The 26,478-nt window shown below is 41.4% G+C and overlaps 1 protein-coding gene across 2 annotated transcripts in view; it reads right to left on the bottom strand.

Moving 5' to 3' along the window:
* Window positions 1-11,386: 11,386 nt before the first annotated feature.
* The window catches only part of efna5b (ephrin-A5b), an 88,092-nt gene continuing 73,000 nt past the window's right edge, over window positions 11,387-26,478 (bottom strand). The window contains exons 3-5 of one of the 2 annotated variants that reach the window (XM_086112219.1): window positions 16,426-16,491; window positions 15,969-16,049; window positions 11,387-13,932 (exon numbers count right to left, since the gene is read on the bottom strand). In XM_086112219.1, coding sequence (XP_085968345.1) covers window positions 13,805-13,932; window positions 15,969-16,049; window positions 16,426-16,491 — 275 coding nt within the window. In that variant the 3' untranslated portion in view covers window positions 11,387-13,804. The remainder of the gene's footprint in view (window positions 13,933-15,968; window positions 16,050-16,425; window positions 16,492-26,478) is intronic. The other variant, XM_086112220.1, reaches the window with a different exon arrangement.

Here is a 26,478-nt window from a genome sequence, read left to right as displayed (position 1 = left end):
TGGCCGAAAAAAATGAACATGTATAGTCAGGCCTTTTTGGACGAAAAAAACGACCATGTATAGTAATGCATTATTGGATGAAAATTTTAGCCGAAAAAAACGACCATGTATAGTAAGGCGTTTTTAGCCGAAAAAAAAACGACCACGTATAGTAAGGCCTTTTTACCCGAAAAAAACGACCATGTATAGTATATTTTTTCGGCTAAAAAGGCCTTACTATATACAAGGTTGGGGTTTTTTTCGGCTAAAAACGCCTTACTGTACATGGTCATTTTTTTCGGCTAAAAACGCCTTACTATACATGGTCTTTTTTTTCGGCTAAAAAGGCCTTACTATACATGGTCGTTTTTTTCGGCAAAAAATTTCGTCCAAAAATATCTGACTATACATGGTCATTTTTTTTCGGCTAAAAACGCCTTACTATACATGGTCGTTTTTTTCGGCTAAAAAATTCGTCCAAAAATGCCTTACTATATACATGGTCGTTTTTTTTCGTCTAAAAACGCCTTACTATACATGGTCATTTTTTTCGGCTAAAAACGCCTTACTATATACATGGTCGGGTTTTTTTCCCGCTAAAAACGCCTTACTGTACATGGTCATTTTTTTCGGCTAAAAACGCCTTACTATACATGGTCGTTTTTTTTCGGCTAAAAAATGTGTCCAAAAATGCCGTACTATACATGTTCGTTTTTTTCGGCCAAAAAGGCCTTACTATACATGGTCATTTTTTTCGGCTAAAATTTTCATCCAAAAACGCCTTACTATACATGGTTGTTTTTTTCGGCTAAAAATTTGGTCCAAAAAGGCCTTACTATACACGGTCGTTTTTTTCGGGTAAAAACGCCTTACTTTACGTGGTCTTTTTTTTTCGGCTCAAAACGCCTTACTATACAAGGTCGTTTTTTTTTGGGCTAAAGATTTTATCCAAAAATGCCTTACTATACATGGTCGTTTATTTCGGCTAAAAATTTCGTCCAAAAATGCCTTACTATATACTTGGTCGTTTTTTTTTGGCTAAAAACACCTTACTATACATGGTCGTTTTTTTCGGCTAAAAACGCCTTACTTTACATGGTCCTTTTTTTTCGGCTAAAAACGCCTTACTATACATGGTCCTTTTTTTCGTCCAAAAACGCCTTACTATATATACATGGTGTTTTTTTTTGTCGGCTAAAAACGCCTTACTAAACATGTTTTTTTTTTTCGGCTAAAAATTTTGTCCAAAAATGCCTTACTATACATGTTCGTTTTTTTCGGCCAAAAAGGCCTTACTATACATGGTCGTTTTTTTCGGCTAAAAATTTCGTCCAAAAACGCCTTACTATACATGGTCGTTTTTTTCGGCTAAAAACGCCTTACTATACATGGTCGTTGTTTTGGGGCTAAAAATTTCATCCAAAAAAGCCTTACTATACATGGTCGTTTTTTTCGGCCAAAAAGGCCTTACTATACATGGTCGTTTTTTTCGGCTAAAAATTTCGTCCAAAAACGCCTTACTATACATGGTCGTTTTTTTCGGCTAAAAACGCCTTACTATACATGGTCGTTGTTTTGGGGCTAAAAATTTCGTCCAAAAAAGCCTTACTATACATGGTCGTTTTTTTCAGGTAAAAGGCCTTACGATACGTTGTCGTTTTTTTTTTGGCCAAAAACGCCTTACTATACACGGTCGTTTTTTTCGGGTAAAAATTTCATCCAAAAATGCCTTACTATACATGGTCGTTTTTTTTCGGGTAAAAAGGCCTTACTATACGTGGTCGTTTTTTTCATCCAAAAAGGCCTTACTATACGTGGTCGTTTTTTTTGGCTAAAAATTTCATCCAAAAACACCTTACTATACATGGTCGTTTTTTTCGGCTAAAAACGCCTTACTAAACATGGTCATTTTTTTTCGTCCAAAAAGGCCTTACTCTACATGGTCTTTTTTTTCGGCTAAAAACGCCTTACTAAACATGGTCGTTTTTTTTCGGCTAAAAATTTCGGCCAAAAAAGCCTTACTATACATGGTCGTTTTTTTCGGGTAAAAAGGCCTTACTATCCGTGGTCGTTTTTTTTTCGGCTAAAAACGCCTTACCATACATGGTCGTTTTTTTCGGCTAAAAATTTCGTCCAAAAACGCCTTACTATACATGGTCATTTTTTTCGGCTAAAAACGCCTTACAATACATGGTCGTTTTTTTTGGGGCTAAAAATTTCGTCCAAAAAAGCCTTACTATACATGGTCGTTTTTTTTCGGCTAAAAACGCCTTACTATACATGGTCGTTTTTTTCGTCCAAAAACGCCTTACTATACATGGTCGTTTTTTTTCGGCTAAAAACGCCTTACTATACATGGTCGTTTTTTTCGTCCAAAAAGGCCTTACTATACATGGTCATTTTTTTCGGCTAAAAAGTTCGTCCAAAAACGCCTTACGATACATGGTCGTTTTTTTCGGGTAAAAACTTCTCACTATACATGGTCGTTTTTTTGGGGCTAAAAATTTCGTCCAAAAACGCCTTACTATACATGGTCGTTTTTTTCGGGTCAAAGGCCTTTCTATACGTGGTCGTTTTTTTCGGCTAAAAACGCCTGACTATACATGGTCCTTTTTTTTCAGCTAAAGATTTCGTCTAAAAACGCCTTACTATATACTTGGTCGTTTTTTTCGGCTAAAAACACCTTACTATACATAGTTGTTTTTTTTGGGCTAAAAACGCCTGACTATACATGGTCGTTTTTTTTTCGGCTAAAAACGCCTTACTATATATACATGGTTGTTTTTTTTGGCTAAAAACGCCTTACTAAACATGTTAGGTTTTTTTCGGCTAAAAATTTTGTCCAAAAAAGCGATACTATACATGTTCGTTTTTTTCGTCCAAAAACGCCTTAGTATACAGTACATGGTCGTTTTTTTCGGCTAAAAACGCCTTACTATACATGGTCATTTTTTTCGGCTAACAACGCCTTACTAAACATGGTCGTTTATTTCGGCTAAAAATTTCGTCCAAAAACTCCTTACTATACATGGTCGTTTTTTTCGGCTAAAAATTTCATCCAAAAACGCCTTACTATATACATGGCGGGGTTTTTTCCGCTAAAAACGCCTTACTGCACATGGTCATTTTTTTGGGCTAAAAACGCCTTACTATACATGGTCGTTTTTTTGGGATTAAAAATTTCGTCCAAAAAAGCCTTAGTATACATGGTTGTTTTTTTTCGGGTAAAAAGGCCTTACTTTAAGTGGTGGTTTTTTTCGTCCAAAAACGCCTTACTATACATGGTCGTTTTTTTTGGGGTAAAAGGCCTTACTATACGTGGTCGCTTTTTTCGGCTAAAAACTTCGTCCAAAAATGCCTTACTATACATGTTTGTTTTTTTTCGTCAAAAAACGCCTTACTATACAAGGTCGTTTTTTTTGGGCTAAAAATTTTGTCCAAAAATGCCTTACTATACTGTACATGGTCGTTTTTTTCGGGTAAAAAGGCCTTACTATACGTGGTAGTTTTTTTTCATCCAAAAAGGCCTTACTATACATGGTCGTTTTTTTTCGGGTAAAAAGGCCTTACTATACGTGGTCGTTTTTTTCAGCTAAAAGCGCCTTACTATACAGTACATGGTCATTTTTTTCAGATAAAACGCCTTACTAAACATGGTCGTTTATTTCGGCTAAAAATTTCGTCCAAAAACTCCTTACTATACATGGTCGTTTTTTCCGGCTAAAAATGCCTTACAATACATGGTTGGTTTTTTTTGGGCTAAAAACGCCTTACTATACATGGTCGTTTTTTTCGGCTAAAAATCTCGTCCAAAAATGCCTTACTATACATGGTCGTTTTTGGCTAAAAACGCCTTACTATACATGGTCGTTTTTTTCGGCTAAAAATTTCGTCCAAAAATGCCTTACTATACATGGTCGTTTTTTTTCGTCAAAAAAGGCCTTACTCTCCATAGTCGTTTTTTTCTTCCAAAAACGCTTTACTATACATAGTCGTTTTTTTCGGCTAAAAACGCCTTACTCTTCATGGTCATTTTTTTCGTCTAAAAACGCCTTACTATTTATGGTCGTTTTTTTCGGCTAAAAATTTCGTCCAAAAAAGCCTTACTATACATGGTCGTTTTTTTCAGGTAAAAGGCCTTACGATACGTTGTCGTTTTTTTTTTGGCCAAAAACGCCTTACTATACACGGTCGTTTTTTTCGGGTAAAAATTTCATCCAAAAATGCCTTACTATACATGGTCGTTTTTTTTCGGGTAAAAAGGCCTTACTATACGTGGTCGTTTTTTTCATCCAAAAAGGCCTTACTATACGTGGTCGTTTTTTTTGGCTAAAAATTTCATCCAAAAACACCTTACTATACATGGTCGTTTTTTTCGGCTAAAAACGCCTTACTAAACATGGTCATTTTTTTTCGTCCAAAAAGGCCTTACTCTACATGGTCTTTTTTTTCGGCTAAAAACGCCTTACTAAACATGGTCGTTTTTTTTCGGCTAAAAATTTCGGCCAAAAAAGCCTTACTATACATGGTCGTTTTTTTCGGGTAAAAAGGCCTTACTATCCGTGGTCGTTTTTTTTTCGGCTAAAAACGCCTTACCATACATGGTCGTTTTTTTCGGCTAAAAATTTCGTCCAAAAACGCCTTACTATACATGGTCATTTTTTTCGGCTAAAAACGCCTTACAATACATGGTCGTTTTTTTTGGGGCTAAAAATTTCGTCCAAAAAAGCCTTACTATACATGGTCGTTTTTTTTCGGCTAAAAACGCCTTACTATACATGGTCGTTTTTTTCGTCCAAAAACGCCTTACTATACATGGTCGTTTTTTTTCGGCTAAAAACGCCTTACTATACATGGTCGTTTTTTTCGTCCAAAAAGGCCTTACTATACATGGTCATTTTTTTCGGCTAAAAAGTTCGTCCAAAAACGCCTTACGATACATGGTCGTTTTTTTCGGGTAAAAACTTCTCACTATACATGGTCGTTTTTTTGGGGCTAAAAATTTCGTCCAAAAACGCCTTACTATACATGGTCGTTTTTTTCGGGTCAAAGGCCTTTCTATACGTGGTCGTTTTTTTCGGCTAAAAACGCCTGACTATACATGGTCCTTTTTTTTCAGCTAAAGATTTCGTCTAAAAACGCCTTACTATATACTTGGTCGTTTTTTTCGGCTAAAAACACCTTACTATACATAGTTGTTTTTTTTGGGCTAAAAACGCCTGACTATACATGGTCGTTTTTTTTTCGGCTAAAAACGCCTTACTATATATACATGGTTGTTTTTTTTGGCTAAAAACGCCTTACTAAACATGTTAGGTTTTTTTCGGCTAAAAATTTTGTCCAAAAAAGCGTTACTATACATGTTCGTTTTTTTCGTCCAAAAACGCCTTAGTATACAGTACATGGTCGTTTTTTTCGGCTAAAAACGCCTTACTATACATGGTCATTTTTTTCGGCTAACAACGCCTTACTAAACATGGTCGTTTATTTCGGCTAAAAATTTCGTCCAAAAACTCCTTACTATACATGGTCGTTTTTTTCGGCTAAAAATTTCATCCAAAAACGCCTTACTATATACATGGCGGGGTTTTTTCCGCTAAAAACGCCTTACTGCACATGGTCATTTTTTTGGGCTAAAAACGCCTTACTATACATGGTCGTTTTTTTGGGATTAAAAATTTCGTCCAAAAAAGCCTTAGTATACATGGTTGTTTTTTTTCGGGTAAAAAGGCCTTACTTTAAGTGGTGGTTTTTTTCGTCCAAAAACGCCTTACTATACATGGTCGTTTTTTTTGGGGTAAAAGGCCTTACTATACGTGGTCGCTTTTTTCGGCTAAAAACTTCGTCCAAAAATGCCTTACTATACATGTTTTTTTTTTTTCGTCAAAAAACGCCTTACTATACAAGGTCGTTTTTTTTGGGCTAAAAATTTTGTCCAAAAATGCCTTACTATACTGTACATGGTCGTTTTTTTCGGGTAAAAAGGCCTTACTATACGTGGTAGTTTTTTTTCATCCAAAAAGGCCTTACTATACATGGTCGTTTTTTTTCGGGTAAAAAGGCCTTACTATACGTGGTCGTTTTTTTCAGCTAAAAGCGCCTTACTATACAGTACATGGTCATTTTTTTCAGATAAAACGCCTTACTAAACATGGTCGTTTATTTCGGCTAAAAATTTCGTCCAAAAACTCCTTACTATACATGGTCGTTTTTTCCGGCTAAAAATGCCTTACAATACATGGTTGGTTTTTTTTGGGCTAAAAACGCCTTACTATACATGGTCGTTTTTTTCGGCTAAAAATCTCGTCCAAAAATGCCTTACTATACATGGTCGTTTTTGGCTAAAAACGCCTTACTATACATGGTCGTTTTTTTCGGCTAAAAATTTCGTCCAAAAATGCCTTACTATACATGGTCGTTTTTTTTCGTCAAAAAAGGCCTTACTCTCCATAGTCGTTTTTTTCTTCCAAAAACGCTTTACTATACATAGTCGTTTTTTTCGGCTAAAAACGCCTTACTCTTCATGGTCATTTTTTTCGTCTAAAAACGCCTTACTATTTATGGTCGTTTTTTTCGGCTAAAAATTTCGTCCAAAAAAGCCTTACTATACATGGTCGTTTTTTTCAGGTAAAAGGCCTTACGATACGTTGTCGTTTTTTTTTTGGCCAAAAACGCCTTACTATACACGGTCGTTTTTTTCGGGTAAAAATTTCATCCAAAAATGCCTTACTATACATGGTCGTTTTTTTTCGGGTAAAAAGGCCTTACTATACGTGGTCGTTTTTTTCATCCAAAAAGGCCTTACTATACGTGGTCGTTTTTTTTGGCTAAAAATTTCATCCAAAAACACCTTACTATACATGGTCGTTTTTTTCGTCAAAAAAGGCCTTACTCTCCATAGTCGTTTTTTTCGTCCAAAAACGCCTTACTTTACATAGTCGTTTTTTTCGGCTAAAAACGCCTTACTCTTCATGGTCGTTTTTTTCGTCTAAAAACGCCTTACTATACATGGTCATTTTTTTCGGCTTAAAACGCCTTGGTATACGTGGTCGTTTTTTTTCTGCTAAAAACTCCTACTGTACACAAATCACGCACTGCGCAAATGAAACTTAAGAAAAGTAAATTGCACCAATTATATCCCAGCGTGATCATTTTCTTTCATGACGAGAATTGGATTGTGAATTTATTTCAGACATGCAAAATAATGTTTTGTGACATGAATAGACGTAATCAACTGCGAGGTGAGTCCCTGCGTTATTTTCAGTTGTCTGTCGCAATCATGAATCCTTCTCTAAAAATTCAAATTCTATTTATTTATGAACGTAGTTTCTCATTGAGTTTTCCCCGGCATTCAGTAAATCCCTAAAAAATAAAAAAAATAAAAATTGGACTGTGGCTCCCCTTTCCCACATTCAAGGGCATTATCAAAAGTATACCTTAAAAACCCACATAAATTCTGCAATACGAGAATGACGAACTACGATCAAGCGTATGAGGCATCTTGACATCAAACGATCATACACAGCCAACGTAATGATTGGGTGCAGCCCGCTTATCTTTATTGGGATCTCTGCAAAGACGCACCTGCATCTCCTTAGCTCCCAGCAGGAAGCACAACTTGAGGCTCATTGACTCATCTTGTCGAGTGTCTCCGTGCATAAAATGTCACTTCGGAGGCTTCGAAAGGGCCCCGCATTTTAGGAAAGAGATTGGAGAGGCTGGCTTCCTGTGTCATTTGGGGAATTTAAAAAAAGAAGTGTTAGCATGTTCCAATCTTACTGGGAGAGAGGCACTTGCACCCTCATCTTATTTTAATCAACCCTTCCCTCACCTCCCTAAAAGAAGATTAGCATGAAATCATCAAGAAAAGGACGGGGTCCAACGGGTTTATCAAGGGGTTCCCCCCCACCCACACACACCTACCTCATTTTGGTCCTGTGGGCTCCCTGGCTTTCAGTCTACCGGTAATTAGCAGAGATAATGGAGGGTGACGCTAAACGGCGCTGATGGGGACCAGCAGAAGGTTATTAGGTGTCCTCATTAGTAGCCGGGCAGAGTGAAAGGCGATTTAAAGTCTTATTCTGATCCTGATGGATGGACGGTGGTCCCCTGGAGTCTGTCTTAGGAGACCTGCGAGTCTGCACAGTGGACGGCACGTGTGTGCGCCACACGCAACGGCGTGATTATGATGGAGTACCGCAGGACTTTGTGACACCATTAAATCAAATGCTCATCAGCGAAGATCTCGGCTAATAGCCAAAATGAACAAACGCCAACACATGTTCCCAATCAACAATCTGTGATGTTTTTATATGCTAAATAATTAGTAGGGCGTCAGCCGCTGATGCGGACGACATGCCAGTTTGTGGTTCCACTGCTGTCATCGATCATTCATCTCGCAGGCGTCAGCGAGTGGTTGCGAGGCAGAATGGGTGGCGCACAATCGTAAAAGCAATAAAATGGTCACATTATTCTGTGCTAGGCAAGCCCGTCAAGCACATTTAAATGACACAGCACGGTTGACACTGAATGAAATCCATCCGTCCATTTTCTGATCTGCTTTCTCCTCACAAGGGTCGCGGGGCGTGCAGGAGCCTATCCCAGCTGTCTTCGGGCAGTAGGCGGGGCACACCCTGAACTGGTTGCCAGCCAATCGCAGGGCACACAGAGACAAACAACCATCCGCACTCACAATCACAACCAGGGACAATTTAGAGTGTTCAATCAGCTTGCCATGCATGTTTTTGGAATGTGGGAGGAAACCGGAGTACCCGGAGAAAACCCACGCAGGCACGGGGAGAACATGCAAACTCTACACAGGAAGGCCGGAGCCGGGATCGAACCCATGACCTCTGCACTGTGAGGTCGATGCGCTAACCATTCGTCAACCGGGCAGCACTGAATGAAATATAAAATCAAGTTATATTTATGTTCGAAAAAATAGATAGTAGTTATGGGAAAAGAATCATCACAATCATCGGCGTGAATAAAACAGCAGGCCATGTTTTTCATGTTTTATTGTATTACTCATAGATGCTCAGACACGTGTATATACAAATACAGATCAATTTTTGTCGACTTTTTTTTTCTTCGTTTATATACTGTAAAAGAGCAGGTCTGGAAATCTTGCTCCACTGATGACAAAGTGAGCGCGGGGTACAAAGAGGAAGGACAGTGTGTGATAAGTTGGACGCGACACGATTACGAGAAGACAAACATGAATTGGGGGGAGGGGGGCGCAGAACCTGTATCCATGATATGAGTTCACCCCCTCGTTGTTTGGGGGCGAGGTGGATGTATTAGTTCTTCCATGGTCACTCAGGAGCGACATCTAAGGCTGACACAAGATAGGAGCGCAGGGTTGTTAAAAAGGGGAGCGGGGGCGGGGGAGGACGTGAAGGGCCCTGTTTTGTTGACGTGTCAAAGCACAATGGTGGAGAGCGTCTAAGGCATGGGAAACACTTTCGGCTGCCAAAAAGAAGGTCGTCGCTTCCCATTCACGGCGGCAGCACCACATGAGAAAACAAACATAGCAAACTCAAAAGGGCTCGTCCATATTTTTGTCCAACTGAGAGACCTTCACACTGATGCGATCCTCCAAGGAGACGCGCCGCAAGTACAAGAGACGAAGTCATCAGAAAGAGTCTTTCTCCCGGAAAAAAAAAAAGAAGACAACAACATGGCCGAGCCCCACTGCAACTACACAACAACGTTTGGTGTTTTGTACAGCACGTTTGTTATCTTGTCACTAACAAGGCTTCATGACATCACTCGGATCGGAGATGCAAAGTAAAATGCACGACGTGAATGTGAGCCGAAAAATCGAACACACCAAAAAGAAAACGAGCAAAAAAACCAAAACAAAACAAAAAAAATCCTTAACTTTTAAAAACTTTTTTTTTCTTCTTTACATGTCATTAAGTTCATGCGCATGCCACATCATGAAACCGGTAAGTTCCTTCCAGATTCCGTCCAGTTCTTTCTCATGCTTTTTCCACACACACACACACACACACACACACACACACACACACACACACACACACACACACACACACACACACACACACACACACACACACACACACACACACACACACACACAAAAAGAGGGCAAGTCCTTAAGATCCTCGCATGAAGAGATGGCGAAAGTTGTCGTCCATCCACTGGCAAGTTGCACACTTTTAACATATTAGGCGTTGAGGATCTAAGCGCGCAACACATTGCTTGAAAGCACTCGGCAAAACCCAGAGATATTACCATATTGTCCTTTTTGTTCTTTTTTTTTTTTTTTTTAGAAAAGACATAAGAACCAAATGAATACTTTAATATCAAACACTATTTACAAGGAGTCTTCCCTAATAATAATAATAATAATAGTTTTAATCATTATCATAACAGTAATAATTATACAGTTTTAACAATGATTTTTTAAATTTTTTTTAGCTTTTGTCCTCCAGAAGGTACAAAACAGATGCTATAACCTACCACGACATGTTTGATGGTTGACTACCTCAGGATACACAGTATCCAGTTTTTAAGTTGATCCTCATTTACCAGGTTAGGCCATGGCATACAATAAAGTAGGATGATAGCAAACAAAAACAACAACAACAACAAAAAAAGATAGGCAGTAATATTGGTTATCACAAAAGAGGGTCAACTTGAAGCTGGTTTTCTGAGAAAAAGGACAATGTCCACGGTGATGTCAGTACCTCATCCGATGGGCTGAAGTCGTGTAACAGCTGAGTTGCTAGCACACATTGTTAGCATGGCAAATGAAAAAAAAATGTACGTCGTTCGTGTTCAATCGTGTAAAAAGGCAGACATGGATTTGAAAAATAAAAAGTCAAACAAAAAACAGTGCATGTCTTTTGTTTGAAGGCGCATGAGGGGCAACAGTGAAAAGAATGTAAAAAAAAAACGGCTCAGTAATTACGAGAATCAAGTCGTAACGTGACAAAATTAAGAGGAAAAAAACATTTGAATTTTTAAAATTGTATATATTTTTTTAATTCAAAAATTTTATTAGGGCTAATGTCCTAAAATATTTTTTTTAAATGTTTCTTATTTTCTTTGGAAAGGATAACTTGATTCTCGTGTTGATCTGTTCTTCTTAGTGTGACCCGAAGCCGTGTTCCTACTTTGAAGATTGAACGATTCCAAACTGAACTTGCAACAAGAGTTTGATGGATTTGTATTGATTTATTTACTTCACGCCAGGCACTCTTATCAATTATACGACCACCTTCAGCCACATCACATCCCTGAACCCCTCCCCCGGAATTTCATTTCCGTCACTCGCCACTTCCCCCCCAAACAGCAAGGTCACTGGTGCGTTATAACCAATGAATGAAATCGACACCATTTCTCCCGACAACCCCCCCCCCCTCCCCCTTTTCCTTCAAGCCCTCCACCGTCTATTTTTAATACCAGAAATAGCTCCCCTTTGCCGCAACATGGGGTCTGCGTGCCTGTCATTTTGAACCTCATTAAAGAGTCACTTAAACCGGCAACAGGAGCCGACAGCGGACGTCTACTTTTTTTGTTGTTGTTGTTTTCCGGGGGGCCCTATTTGGCACATGACAGGAAGTCATTTTTTGGGGGGCGGGGAGATTTCTCAATCTTGTGAGAAAAAGACGGCCTAACCAGTTAACCAGTTGAAGAACTGGTTAGGCAGAATATCGCTGATTCTAAGTGCTATGTCTATACAGTGGTACCTCTACTTCATACGAAATTTCCAAGGTATGAAATGTCTCAACAGGAAAATATTGCCTCTTGTCACGAAAGAAATTTTAAGATTTGAACGGTAAAAATACAGTTAGGATGGCTAGTCCCAGCTCCGAGTTTTCCTGAACGCAACATACTTATAGCAGCTATGCGATTGGCTGTTACCAAGCATCATCCTGGCATCCCATTGGCTAAGAGAGACAGATAGACAGACATACTGTATGGTGTCATTCTCGTCATTCGCCCCTCGGGCCATGAGGCGTTCCGATAGTTTTACGTAAATGTGAATCACCCAGAAAAAGTCGGGCGATTGCTCACAATGCTGATGTTTGCCTTGGACATTTTCAAAGGATTGTTAAAATAAAAAATAAAAAAAACGACAAAAACAAACGTCCTTGGATTGGTTCGTGACAAAACGCCAGGCAAAAACCACTTCTGAGGGAGAACATGAATTAAAGAGGGCAAAAAACGGTGAGGACGCAGTTAAAAGTTAAGTCAAGTCAAGTCCAACTTTATTGTCAAATGACCATCATCATTACTATTTACTCTATTCTTTTTGTAACACGCATTTGTTTCATATTTTCATGCATTTTTATTATTTATAAAACAATTATGTCTAAATTTTGGCGGGGGCTTGGACATGGAAAACTTACATTTTCTATGAAAGACATTTCTTCCAGCACCAATTAATTTCCTAAGTAGAGGTACCACCGTAAAGCCAAAAGGACAGACCCGCTGCGCAGTGCTTTTTTCAATTCAACAGAGCAACGCGTCAGGGCTGTGTAACTGCAGCTCGCCTCTTTTCGAACCGGGTGACTAATATTTGACCCATTACCACTGCCGAGCAATTTCCAAGCTTTGGATATGGATTATGGACGCGAGTGTATAGCGTAAGTGGATGGCGCCAAGAGAAATGATCTTTGTCCAGCTCAGTAAACACAAAATGAGTGTGACTGCTGCCGTGAAATTGCGACTCCTTAAAAGACATCGATCCTCCATCTAGTAGCGGCCCGCAAAGTTCCTGCCGGGGAGTCTAAAATTTCTCTGTTTTCTTACACACGGTAAACCACAACCTTTTAGGGTTTTACTAGGGATGGGCATGATCATCCATGAATTGATTAATTGACGGCTAAGAATTTGGTCCAATGTGTGGAACTGATGGTTGATTTGTGTTACTTGACACAATTTAGGTGGCATTCTTCTGCTCAACACAACACTGGCATGGAAACTCAGAACATGCTGAGAGTAAAATGAATTTTTAAAAAAAATTGCAATTCATTGATTGTTAATTTCCTCCCATCGTCAATCATGGGAATTTCATCAAATGCCCATCCCTGGTCATGTATATACAGTAGCTTATCCTCCTCTGACACAATCGGGCGTTACTATTAAATTAGGAAACAACTGGACATCATTAGGTTAAGGTGCAGGCTGTGTATAGTTTTTTTTTTCCAGTGCTTTGGCTCTCAAACTGCCAGTCCTTTTCCTTCATCTTCATCGTTTTGACCTGCTGGGGGTCAAACATCAGACTTTATGCACCAAGCAGAACACGAAGCCAACACAACGGAGAGATACCTACACGGTTATGTACAGTCCTTCCTAAGAGTCTACAGTCTTCACTTTCCTACTCTGTAAACGCTGCTACAGAACACAACATGGTAACAACAACGAAACACTGACGAGATTTGCTGAGTGTGTGTTTTTATGCGTGTGTGTGTGTGTGTCTGTGTACTGCATTTGTGTGTGCTAGTTAAAAACAATGTATCGTGCTGTCGCGGGAAAATATGAATCACGGAGTGTCAGGATAAACAAAAAAACAAAAAAAAAAGATTTGGCATCTTAGGTTTGCGAGGGGTAGGGGGGAGTTGTCTCTTCCGCTTTTTTTTTTTCTCCCGCCACTCACAAATGGCGAGACACATCAAACTTCATCTGGGGGAGGGCAAATAAAAATGGAAGGATTCCTTGCGAAGCCTGCTGGGATGGCCCAATCAAACAAAACAAGCTCCGCCCTCAAATCCCGCCCCTTTCCCCTGCAACCTTGGGCAGATTCAGGCCACGCTGGGTGTTAATTGCACCTCCGGGACAGGCGGGGGCGCTATAAGGTGAAGAGGGCCGCCAGGCAGAGCAGCAGTGAAGCCAGAAGTTGACTGCATGGGGACAGGTGTGGCGCGGCGTTTGTCTCCTCACTTCGGGAGGGCTCGGCGGGTTCATGGCTGGTGTCGTCTAGATGACGGAGGGGGGGAAAGAATACATTTACGTTCAAATATTAACAAAGTTTTGACTACTACAGCATTCGAGCCTTCAGTTGTTGGTCATTTGAAGTAGTCTAACAATAATCAAGCCACATCAGGGTTACTGGCTGATGTTCACAACTTTATTAGACACTACGGATTCTGAGTTGCCATATGAACTTGGGTTGCTATGTCCTACGGATACAGTGGTACCTTGACTGATGAATTTGATTCGTTGGGTGAGCAAGCTCATCACTAAAGGGATATAAGGGAGCAGGCCGTCCCACAATTGACACATATTGAAATGTAGTGGTGGGGGGTGGGGGGAATGAAATACACTAAAACAAACAAACAAACAAAAAAAAACCTTCCAATACACATTTTGGGTTATTTTCCCCTTTAACTCATTCACTCCCAAAGACGTTTTTAAACGTCTTTTCAGACTTGGTCCAGAATTGGCTGGTACTGAATGAGTTAAGTAAACTGAATAAACTGCACGTGGCTCTCCTTGCCCACATGTGAGAGCATTAAAGAACCTTTGTTGCTCTATTTTTGTTTCCACTTTCCTCAAGCGGCGGCGTATCGGAAAAAAACAAACAAAACAAAAAAAACAATCAACCAAGTGCCGTTTATTACCTTGAAAACCGCGTAAGCACTGCGTAAGTCAAGGTACCACTGTAGTACGTTATTCTCCGAGGTGGGCGCCTTTCTATGAGCGGGGAAAGGAGCAGGAGCATGCAAAGGGGCAAAGCAGAGGTAAAGCTTGTGTGCTGCAGGGGTGATCAGGCACTGAAAAAAAAAGCTCATGTTTTGAGGCAAGCAAAGCAGAGGACCGAGGCATGCAATGTGTAGACAAGTCGAGGCCGGCACGACAGAGCGGCGGGCAAGGGGCCAGGCGCAAAGAGAGGAAGGTAGGGCATCAATAATGTCAGACGGTCTTTGCACATCCGCGCCTTGTCCTCACGTCGATATCCAATGCAATTATAAACCCAAGTCAGGATATCCCGTCGTGACGGCTGCGGCATGTGCGTCCCGATATAAAAATGCAGGCTCACGAGACACCGAATCAATGAACACGTTTGAGGCTGTCAAATGAATGACTGTATATTTACTGTCGAGTTTCAAGATAAATATACAGCGCTTAGTGTGATCGTTATGGGCATGCGGTTGGGGGTTGACTCGTTTCATTCTTACGAGTACATCGGTATACATCAGGGGTGCACAATTGGTTCACCAGTTGATATGCTTGCGCAACAAAAGTCTGTGTGCAAGTATAAATATTATTTTCTAAATATAAAAATTACGGTGGTTTTTTTTCTTCTACAATTGTTTGATTTAAGAAAAAAAAATCAATCAATGTGAAAAAATACACGCAGGATAAGCCCCTCCCTTAAAGTAGCATCGTTTGGAACCTGTCCCCCCCGACCCCCCGCCACTTTCCTCATGTCCGCGTGACATGTGTGATGGCAATAAATGTGATTTCAATGAGATTCCACTTTTATTTGTGTTTCTTCTGCCCTTTCTTTCAAATCATCTTCATCCCGCGTTGCGAATGGCTCAAGATCTCAAATCCTGTGTCGTACGCAATGGTTCTTCTTGTGAAGATTATTTTCACTTTCCAATTAAAAGCAGGCCGTAGATCTCTTCCCCCCACCGCCCCTTTAAAAATGTGAAAAATACATCCCAAATTAATTTGTTTGTTTTTCTGGATGTACTATCATGATTTCATCGGAGAGTGTTACTGTGTGAAATGTTAAACTAGCTCCAACCATTCCATATTTTCTTCACCCAATTTCTTTGGGAAGGATGATTACAATTTTACACCCCAAAATGATTCATTCTGTTGCATAAACAAATGTATGGTGCTACGGTGGACTGGGGTGGGGGTGGGGCGGTGGAGGTGGGGGTGCGCGTTGGAGATCATGCGGAGGATGTGAGAAGATGAGACATGGTGGCACTAACAAGGCCTGTGGACAGACGCACGAAGAGAGTAAAAAAAAAAAAAAAAAAGCAGGAAGCCATACTAACCTCGTGGTTCTAACGTATTGTCTACTTTGTCGTTTACATCGAAAACACGGTCATGTACACCTATAGTTCGCACACAGCTGTCTATAAACAGAAGATAGGGAGAATGAAATCATCATCATTAGAGGTGGATATACGCCGGGTCGACAATTGAAGCCCCCCACCACCCGCCCCCTCTCAGCACTGATAGTCAACACGCAACAAAGTCAAGCAACAAAGCTCATGGCAACATTCAGATGAAATATTTTGGATGCTTTTTTTTTTTTTTGGGGGGTTTTGTTTTTAAACATATTCTTAGCGAGTAGCAGCAGTTTGGAGACAAATGAGAGTGGCATGTCGGGACAGCGGGCCAAAAAAAAAAAAAAAAGCTTTGTCGGTGAAGTCGAGAGACGACATCGAGCGCTTTGTTTTTCAACACGCCAACTGCGCACTTCAACGGGCTCCGTTTACAAAGCCTTACTTGATGGTCGGACGAAAACCTTCAGCTTCAGGCAGGTTTTCTTGCCGTTCTCCGCGACGGTGGAGGCTGGAAAACAAAACATATGCAAATTAGATGAGGGCATTAATGGAGGGCGAGATGCATCGCACGCAACAGGCCAGCAAGTTTACGAAAGAGACTTAGGGCCACACTTGAAAGAAATGGAATATTAGCAGAAAAGACTTGCCGTGTCAAAACCAAGATCCTCAAAACCCCTCATTTAAAAACCGGTACATGTGCTTAGTATTTATTTTGTCATGACTTTATTCTTGAAAAAAATTAATTAAATTTCAGAAAATTTGAATTTTATTCTTCGGAAATTCTGACTTTGTTTTCTCCAAATGAAGACTTTTTTTCTTGGAAAATTATGACGGAATTCTTGAAAAATTGTCACGTCACTCTGAAAATTACAAGGTTATTCTCTGGAAACTCGAACTTTATACTTGGAAAATTATGACTTTTATCGTCTTAAAATACAAAATTGATTGGAAATTATGACTCTTCATTAAAAATAACTATTTTCTCGAAATTAAAAATGCTTCGCTCACAAATTTTAATTCTATTCTTTGAAAAGTATTTTTATGGTGCCTTTATTCTCTGAAAATTTAATGTTGAATTAAAAAAAAACATGAAATTACATAAAATGTTTTCATTTCAAAAATGGGGACTTGACTCTCTCAAAATTAGAACTTTATTTTTATAACAATTACATTTTTCTTCACAGACAATGACATGTTACGCTTTCACAATTTTATTCTTGCCCAATTACAACCTAATTTATTTAATTTCCGTAAAACTGGGATTTTGTTTTGAAATATTTGAAATTAGCTATTCAAATTCATTTTTCGTTCATCGTCATATTGAAAGGCGCACTTTGTACACTATGTTCCAAAATAAAAAAAAGTACAATATTATCTTGTATAAAGCTCCTGCATCGGAGCTCAAGTGTAAGTGTTGTGTCCTCTGTGTGTACATACAAAAGGTACACGGTAAAAGTACAGTATGTGCTACATGTCCTATCAGGCAACAGAGTGCTCTAAAAATCCCTTGTGTGAATAAAACGTGTGTGTGTGTATGTGTGTTGGTTGACCACTAATGGCCATGTAGTGAGGCAGCAGGTGTTGTCTCCTGTAAGATGAGGATGGGGCAGAGAGGGGGGCTGGGGGTGGGGGGGGGGGTCAAACACATGTCACTCGGAGCGCGGGGAGAGCACAATGTGTGCATCCATCACGGTGAGCGCTTTAAAAATACACACCCCTGCCTTGGGTCAGGACCCTGCATTTAAAGACAAAACAAGAGTTGTTGTTGTTGTTGGTTTTTTTATCTCCACGCTGCGCTTCTGCATGCACTTTGTCTTTTACGGCGTTGCCTGCCAGCCATAAGATGGGGTGAGTTGATGTTGCGTGCGGATCATTCCACAGCTGACATAATGAGGCGATGAGGCTGTTTTCTGAAAGGCGACCATTTGGGATCTGTCATGTCCTCCATGGTGAACTTTCACCTCGGCCCTCCCTTTTGTCCCCCTTCCAGCTGCGTCACCTTCTTCTTTCGTCTGTCACCATGGACAATGAGCCATCGAGAGCACCGCCGCGCCGTTCTGACACACTCACCACTGAATTTCTCATTGGTTGCTAGCGAGGGGTGCGACATAAAAGTATGAGGTGGAGCATTGGCCATGGAAGAACCCATTAAAGGAAGGTGTGAGTGAACCCAGCCCCCACACCCTCAGGTTTTCCTCATTTCATTTAGAAATGAAGAAAATGTCATTCTTTGAAAACAACATTATTAGTGTGAAATTACTTTTTTTGTAACACTGGGGTGTTCCGATCAGATGTTTATGCTGCCAATTCTGAGACCAATCGCATGCATTAGCTGCATATTTTAGACCTGGGAACTAATAACTATTTTATGAAGCGAGCCTTGTGAGGCGGCATGGTCGTCGACTGGTTAGCACGTCCGCCTCATAGTGCGAAGGTGCAGCGTTCAGTTCCGGCTCTGGCCTTCCTGTGTGGAGTTTACATGTTCTCCCTGCGCCTGTGTGGGTTTTTTCCGGGTACTCGGGTTTCCTCCCACATTCCAAAAACATGCATTACAGGCTGATTGAACACTCGAAATTGTCCCAAGGTGTGAGTTCAAATGGTTGTTGGTCTATGTGTTCCCTGCGATTGGCTGGCAACCAGTTCAGGGTGAACCCGAAGACAAGCTGGGATAGGCTCCAGCACTTCCGCGACCCTTGCGAGGATAAGCGGATTAGAAAATGGATGGATGGATGGACCCTTGTGAAGGGAAGGAGTTCAGAAAATAGATGGATTAATCGGCCAATTATTTTTTAATTGAGTAATCCCCCCCCCAAAAAAAACATTCCATGCTAATTTCCCTCCCTTAATGCACAGACATATACACGATTCATTTACCGGTTCGGTTTGTAACTTGTGCAGTGTTAAGGAAGGGAGGAGGGGTAACAACACAGGCTGGTCTCTAGTTGGCTGCTGGCTGCACATTACGAGCTGCGGAGGAGCGGCAATGAAAGGCATTGATCAACATCAACTGACCGTGTACTTTTCTATGCAACCGGCACTGCAGGATACTGGGCTTTACACAATCATGATCAAAGAGCTTTAAAAAAAGCTCGTTGTCTTTCTAGAGACGCCGAAGCAGTTTTTGGGTGCAGAATGAATAGAAACAATTTTGCTTCACAACTTTCATCATCATCACCACGTGGCTAGCTTGATGTTGGCTAGCTTAACATGTCCACTCTATCGTCATGAAATGTCAATTGATGCAAAAAGCTTTCAGAAAGTCGAAATATATTCGTCAAGTGGCACATATGTAGTACACGGTTAGCTTACCAACTGAATCCCGTGGCTAAGTGAAAGTCCTGCCATGTACTTATAAAATATGGAAATCATTAGCCTATAAAGTCCACGTTGTTATTATCTACTCGGTCCGCAAGCTTACATATTTTTAATTGGCATTGCCTGCTTATGGGTCATTTACAAACAAGTTTGGGAGCTTGATGTGCATAACATCGACTCAATACGATGACTATGAAATATCTCACACTTTTTACTGCTGAACTTATTAACTAACACACTGTGTGTGTGCGGTGATTGTTGCTCGTCTGTAATGTGGTAAATTTATTGCTGGTCCAAATGACTGATTTGGCCTTGGCTTAGGTAGTTAAGCCAACAAAGGTAGTTACAGACTAAGAGTAAAAATCTATGCTGACTTGCATTTTTTTTGTAAAGTTATATAAGATCCTAAAGACCGTTTTCCTCTCAAACGTGCACTTGTAAAAAATGAAAATAAAAAAAGTTTTCCTCCAAATTTCCACAGCTCATCAAGCCTCCATCTTGCCGGCGTTATTCCTCTCGAGCGCTCTGTTAGCGTTAGTGTTGTCGCTACATTGGCTTTTATCTGATCCTCGGTCATGTGTCAGCGTGCACGGGAGGTGAGCGCAGATCAGATGCTCTTCTCCACGGCAGAGAAAAGAGAGCGAGCCCTTATTATCATTATTTCAGCACACACTAATGAACCTTGGCCATGGTCGCCACGCACGCACGCACGCACGCACGCACGCACGCACGCACGCACACACACACACACACGCACGCACGCACGCACGCACGCACGCACGCACGCACGCACGCACGCACGCACGCACGCACGCACGCACACACACACACACACACACACACACACACACACACACACACACACACACACACACACACACACACACACACACACACACACTTTTAGTCCTTCTTATCTTCCACTATTATAACTGATGCACACACAAAGTGAACAAACACGCACTTACACACACAGCCTCCAGATGTCTTATCTTCATCATGTCACCATCGTTGTGGGCAGATCTGAGCCCCGACCATCGACACGAGCTACTTAGCGACAGCAGCTGCTCGTGAGAGAAGTACGGGCTGCCACGAAAAAAAAAAAAAAGGCAAAGATCGCGTGGAAGGGGTCTCTGTCGTGATGACAGTGACGCCAAGCTGCTGGGAGATTTAGACATTTGTTCACAGCGCACAAGCTCTGCATTGACTGAGTTATAAAAACATGACATGAGCTACAAGAGGGCTTCTTTTTTTTTTTTTTAAATAATGCATGCATGTCTACCTAAATGTTTATAGGGACTAGCTACTCTTTGAATTTAGCTCCACCCTAGTGGGAAAAGTCCACCAGCTAAGCCTGGATGTGTTGATGTCTGGAATGCTCCGCATGACTGGGGTGTGTTGTTGCTTCTACAAAGACAGATGAAGCTTTGGCTCCACATGCCTGTCTTGTTCGCAGAACCTCAATCTCTGGTGAGGATCCCTCCAGCCTGGCCCATGCAGCCCATTCCTGTGCCTGTGCCTGTTTAATTTGGATCAGCATGCTGCAAAGGGCCGGCTTATTGTTCTTGTAGGCTCTAAAACCAACACCTGCTATTCTGGTTCCCATCAGGCCCCGCAAGCCTCCTTCATCAATCTATGAGCAGAGGGGTGGCTTTAAGAGATGGGCAGAAGGAAGGGGCGGTGGGGGGTGGGGGGGGCGCGGGGATATTTGGTGGGTCAGGACGCCGGGTCAGGTTACTTCTTCAAGCCCCGTCCCATAGCCCGGTAATGGCCGGTCCCTGCAGTACATTGCATTATGCATCAGCATTAAGGCAAATGGAATGAAGCAGAATCCAATTACGGCAAAACAAACAGGTGGGCTCAATGCGGCTTAGCTGCTGTATTGTTTCAATCACACGCCGAGCCAAACCTTATTGCATCTGTAATGTTATCTGCAAAACACATTTCCTTGACCATTCCCTTCGAAATTTCACATCCTCGGTTCTGTGGTGGTTGGAAAAATACTGTTTATAGCACGCTCAAAGAATTTTGACATGCAAAACGATCCAAGGCTGGCATGGTGGGCTAGTGGTTAGCATGTCTGCATGACTGCCTCTCTGCGAGGAGTATGAGATATTTAAAAAAAAAAAAAAAAAAAAAAAGCAAGAATGTGTTGATTTCATCACTTTTATTTATGGAATTTGAACTGATGGCCGGCAACTTCAAATGGTGGCTCCGGGCCATCGGGCCACTGTTAATGTTGGACCGTGCTCTGTAAATTCTTCTTCCTTTTTGGATTAATTCTGTAAAACTTTTTTTAATGTGAATTTTTATGTAGAAAATTATTTTCAATCGCACCATTTTTCAAGACTTCAGAAAAATTGATTTAAGACTTAAAAATGCCAATGAAGGCCTTGTTTTTAGATCCGTAGGATCCCTAGATAAGAATTCTGTCATATGCTTTGGGTCACAGAGTCTGAACATAAATACAGTGCAGCTCAGTTTAACATTAAAAACGGAACGCATTTGGAATATATCACCGGCTGTGAGAGTGACAAGGATGATGATTAACGTTGACAATTACACGCACAATTCACATAGAACATCTGCTGGTCTTCAGAGCGCGGCATTAACAGGACCTCCACATTGAAATGAGCAGGCGGCACGGATCCAAACTGCTTTTATTCCCTTTGATTGTATTGTATTGATGGCATTAGAAATACGGGTGAAGCGTTGATATTACATTTTGATACATTTCTGACATTGTTTGATTCTCTTTTTGGGGCGTCTCTTTTAAGTATTGCAATGATCGGACTTTAGTCAAATACCCCAAAATGTGCAATTGTGATTGGCAAAACCAACGGGAGATTCATATTTGTTCTCGCAAGGCTCGGACGATACACTTTTGTCACGGTCCGGAACTTGGGTGGTGATCCCAGACATGTTGCGATACTCAATTATTATAAAGTATTGAGCCCAATGTAATGTAATATGTATTGAGGAAAAAAAAAACCAACCAGAGGCAACGTGTCTCCAAAGTATTAACCGAAGTGCCATTTGACATTGATTTAAATGTGCTGCCCTCTATTGGCCTGGAAAATTGACATATGACTGGCTGCTTGAACGTATTGATATTCACTGGAAGTATCGACACTTGGTATCGGCACAAAAAGTATCGCAACACAAAGCAAAAACTTTTTTTTCCCCATGCTCGATTGTTAGGTTATGTTATAAGAATCTGACCTGAAAACGTCTTTTCGGAGAGGTCATTATTACAAGCAGATTTCCTGTACACAATCTCTTGGCTGTAATGTCTTTTTAGCATAGTGTGGGTTAAACAGAACAATGTGGTGTTCAACGCAGAACATTCCAAACCGGGTAGCTCTGCCAGCTCGCTGGAGAAAGTTGGTTTTGGCTTTGAGAAAATACTGTTGTGTTTGGGAAACAGCGGATTCCACCAGTCCGCGTTTAAATAAACCAGCATCTAAGAGAGACGGCAACACTGATAAATACACACAAAATATTGCTTTGTAGACCCTTTGTGCATGTTTCCATTTGTAAAATCGTCTCGGGGTGCGGAAATAATGAAAGGGCGGACTTTTAAATCATGCAAAAAAACATGTCAAAAATAGGAGCCACGCGGCAACAAATTTAAAAAAAAAACTGTAAAAACTACAGATCATCACTGAGAATCTACATGCATGCTCGTGCTTGTCTGCAAGCTGTGCGAGAGTCAAAAGATGGAAGAGCATCCACAGCGACGGGGCCCATTAAGCAGATGCTACTGCGGCGAGCGTGCTATAGGAAAGCGATGATGAAGTAAGGAAATAGAAGGACTTGGCTCCACACAGCTGCGGAGACATGTTCCAATCTCCCGGCATCTTCTCGCTTCCAGCCTTTGGAAACCAAATTCATTACTTTGGCAACTATTGCCAAGGTGAAGAGGTCACATCAATGAGAAATCGTAAGGGGGAAAGGAGGCGTGTCTGCATTTTCCTTTCCATTTGCTTCCTTGTAAATCACGGAACTAATCTGTTGTTGAATGACGGTTACTGAAACGTGCCGATTCTGGCACGCGTGTACTGTCTGGTGTTGGTTGTGGCCTGAGTCGGGTTGTTCCTTCCGTGTAAACGCAGCCAATGGCGGATTTGTGTTAATAGGCAGTCGCCCCCAAAAAATCTGCCACACGCATTCAATTGGGATTGGGCAGCGTAAATCCAGCCTTGGTGACATCTGTCACAATTAGCCCAAACTAATTCTCGGTCAAAAGTCTACTGGTTGTAATTTTCAACCAATTTTCCTCCCCAATAATTGTCTGAAACAGTTTTTCTTAAGTCTCCGCAGCATCAAAAATGGATGACAAGTCTCAACAGAGAGCAAGAGTCGCATCGACAATTACACGTCTTCATATATTCAAATCACAATAAACTGTGATTTATGGACGTGAGGTGACGTCGCCCTTTTTCAAGCGGTCACACTATCATCAATCAGATACATAACGTTTCATTGGTGCACTTAGTCTATCTCCTGGAATCATAATGTTGTCGTGATGGCCTTGGTATCCACCCAACGCTGAAAGTGCAAGCCTGTGTGAGCGTGCATAAGTAATCATAATGACAGACGGGAAAAGGGGGGGACAACAAATGCATGGGAAATAACCAATTAAGTATGATTGGTAATTATCAATATAGGTCACAGGTTAACGGGCAAAAATAGCTTGTCCTTGTCTGCATGATGGTGAATTATGATCAGCTTCGAAAGACCAGCATGAATAATCGCAGTCGGCAAAAATGGGCACGTGCAGTGAATCAGTCCTCACCTACTTGGAATTCCTCTCTGGTTTGTTTTTTGTTTTTGTTTTTTCCAGGATTCTTTTATTTCTTTTTCTCATTTAAGCACTCGGGTTTGTTTCAGTTTGGTAAGTAAGAATTGACTTTGATTGTGTTGGAAGTGAGATTTAAAAAAAAAAAAGGGGGGGGGGGTTGGTGAACTTGATGTGCTGTGGAAACGCAGGAGCAAAATGGCAGTGGGACACCCGTCCATCTGTCAGGTTCATAATAATGCATTCTCCACAGCGCGCAGCTACCACCCCTCTTCATTCACGTGCGTGGAAAATGCGCTCACGCGGGAGGAGGACGACGCTTGCTTGAAGGTGCGTGAAGGTCCGAGGCGCATAACTCCAGACTGTAAGCCGACTTGCGAATGCCACTGACAGGCTTGATTCTTCATATGGACAGATGAGAGGCCCTGTACGACGACCGGGGGGTTCATCTTTGTGCCGCCAATGGAACGGCGCCAGCTCTTTGTCACCCATTAGTCAGCCTTCCCAAAGAGCGAGCAAAACCGACTCTGAACCCCGAGCCAGCCATTTCATTTGTCTATAAAAGTCACATTCCTGCTTAGACTGCGCTGTGTCTCTCTGCTCTTTGTACGAGATGCCAGAGCGAGCATCACAGTATGAAATAAAAATTGCTACTTGATGAAACATTGCAGATGAACACTGAGGAATGCTGTCACCCAGCCGCAAGAATTAACCAACAACTATAAAACCGCTGGGCTGCGCGGTGGCTTCTTTGGGTGTTCTGGCTCCCTCCCACATTCCCAGAACATGGCCGTTAGGTTCACTAAAGACCCCAAATGCCCGCGTGTGTGAAAGGTTGCCCTGATGTTGGCTGACACGTGACCCGAATGAGGACACGCACGTTAGAAAATGGACAATAAAACAGATTCATCCATCGCGGCGTTGCATGCGCCCCCTCCAGCGGCAGTGAGAAGAATCGGGATGAAACTGGAATGGTCAAGGTGAACTTTATGATCCCGAGGGGCCATCTGACTGGATATTAAGTAGGTGATTGAAGGCAATGACAGGAGGTAGATTTTCGATTTTTAAAAGTATTTATGGTGTCATTCTTAATCTGGTGTTGGAACTTATTATCAACTAGACCACTTAAAGGTACACTTGCACTAATGTGATCCAGTATTAAAAGCTGGAAGAAAACTGCAAAAATAAAAGTCTTTGTTTTGATTGATTGACACGAGACACTTCACAAGAGGTGAGGTAGACCCCTGGGCTCGTTGACAGTCAATCACAGGGCAGACATTTTAGAGTTATCAATTATCCTCACTTGCATGTTTTGGGAATGTGGGAGCAAGCATCCGGAAAAATAAAGTAAAAAATTAGACGCAAGGATGGGGAGAACTTGCAAGTGCCCCTGAGGAAGGCTTCAGTCAAGATTCAAACCAGGAACCAAAACCACAGAACTGTGAGGCAAACACGCTAACCACTACAACAACACTGCTGCCCTCCAACCGCAATACTATCAAACAAAATGAAGACCCCATGGAGCATTCTTCAGATATCATTTCGTCAACGGACATCATTCCGTTTTTCAGGTTCACTGTACCGAATACTTCGGTCTTTGACAATCACCGCACGACCACATCAAGTAGCTCATCCAGTCAGCCTCCTTATCTTTTCTGATGAGCTGATATTGGATATCTGCCCTCTTTCAGATTAAAATAACTCCAATCCAAAATGGTGTCCATATTATGGAGAAAAAAAAAAACATGCTTGCATCAGCATCCTGGGAGATGGCTTTCACTTAAACCGCCGCAGCCTTGTGATCCCTGACCTGAGAAGAGCTCCTGCTGTCCTCGCTTATCTCGCTCGCCCTGTCTGTCCAAGAAACTCACTCACTCCTCACTCTTAATGCCAGCTTTTGCTGAATTGCTTATGTATGCGGTCAGCGCAACGTTTTAATCCCAGTGTTGATTCTGACACACACTGACAAGAACCCACCATCGATGAAAAGCTCTTTAAAAAGTAGACCAGTTCAGATGTGGGGTTTTTTAATTTTTTATTTTTTTTTGGTTTCTGCAAATAGCATTTCATATTTAGCCCCACCTTCGCTGCATTTTGCATAGCACCTAAGTGTACAGTAAAAAACATTGGTCCAACAAAAAGGCTTAACAGTGGAAACTCGGAGGTAGACCACAATCCGTTTGGGGACGCTGGTTGATGTCAGATTTGTTCAGAACGTATTTCATGACATGCTTTGTTGATTTTTTAATAGTCCGTTCCAAGGTCATACATTGATGCTTTAGTATCAGCTTTATTGGCTGTGCGCGTAAAATGAACATTTGAAAATTCACAACATACGTAGTGCTGATGTGTTGCATGATGTATGCTGGCAATTCTTTT

The sequence above is a fragment of the Hippocampus guttulatus genome, chromosome 5 (assembly GCF_054856545.1).
Source record: "Hippocampus guttulatus isolate MCC_2025c chromosome 5, RoL_Hgut_1.0, whole genome shotgun sequence".
Lineage (NCBI taxonomy): Eukaryota > Metazoa > Chordata > Actinopteri > Syngnathiformes > Syngnathidae > Hippocampus > Hippocampus guttulatus.
Note: the sequence above shows the minus strand (reverse complement) of the source record. Positions and strands in the feature narration are given on the sequence as shown.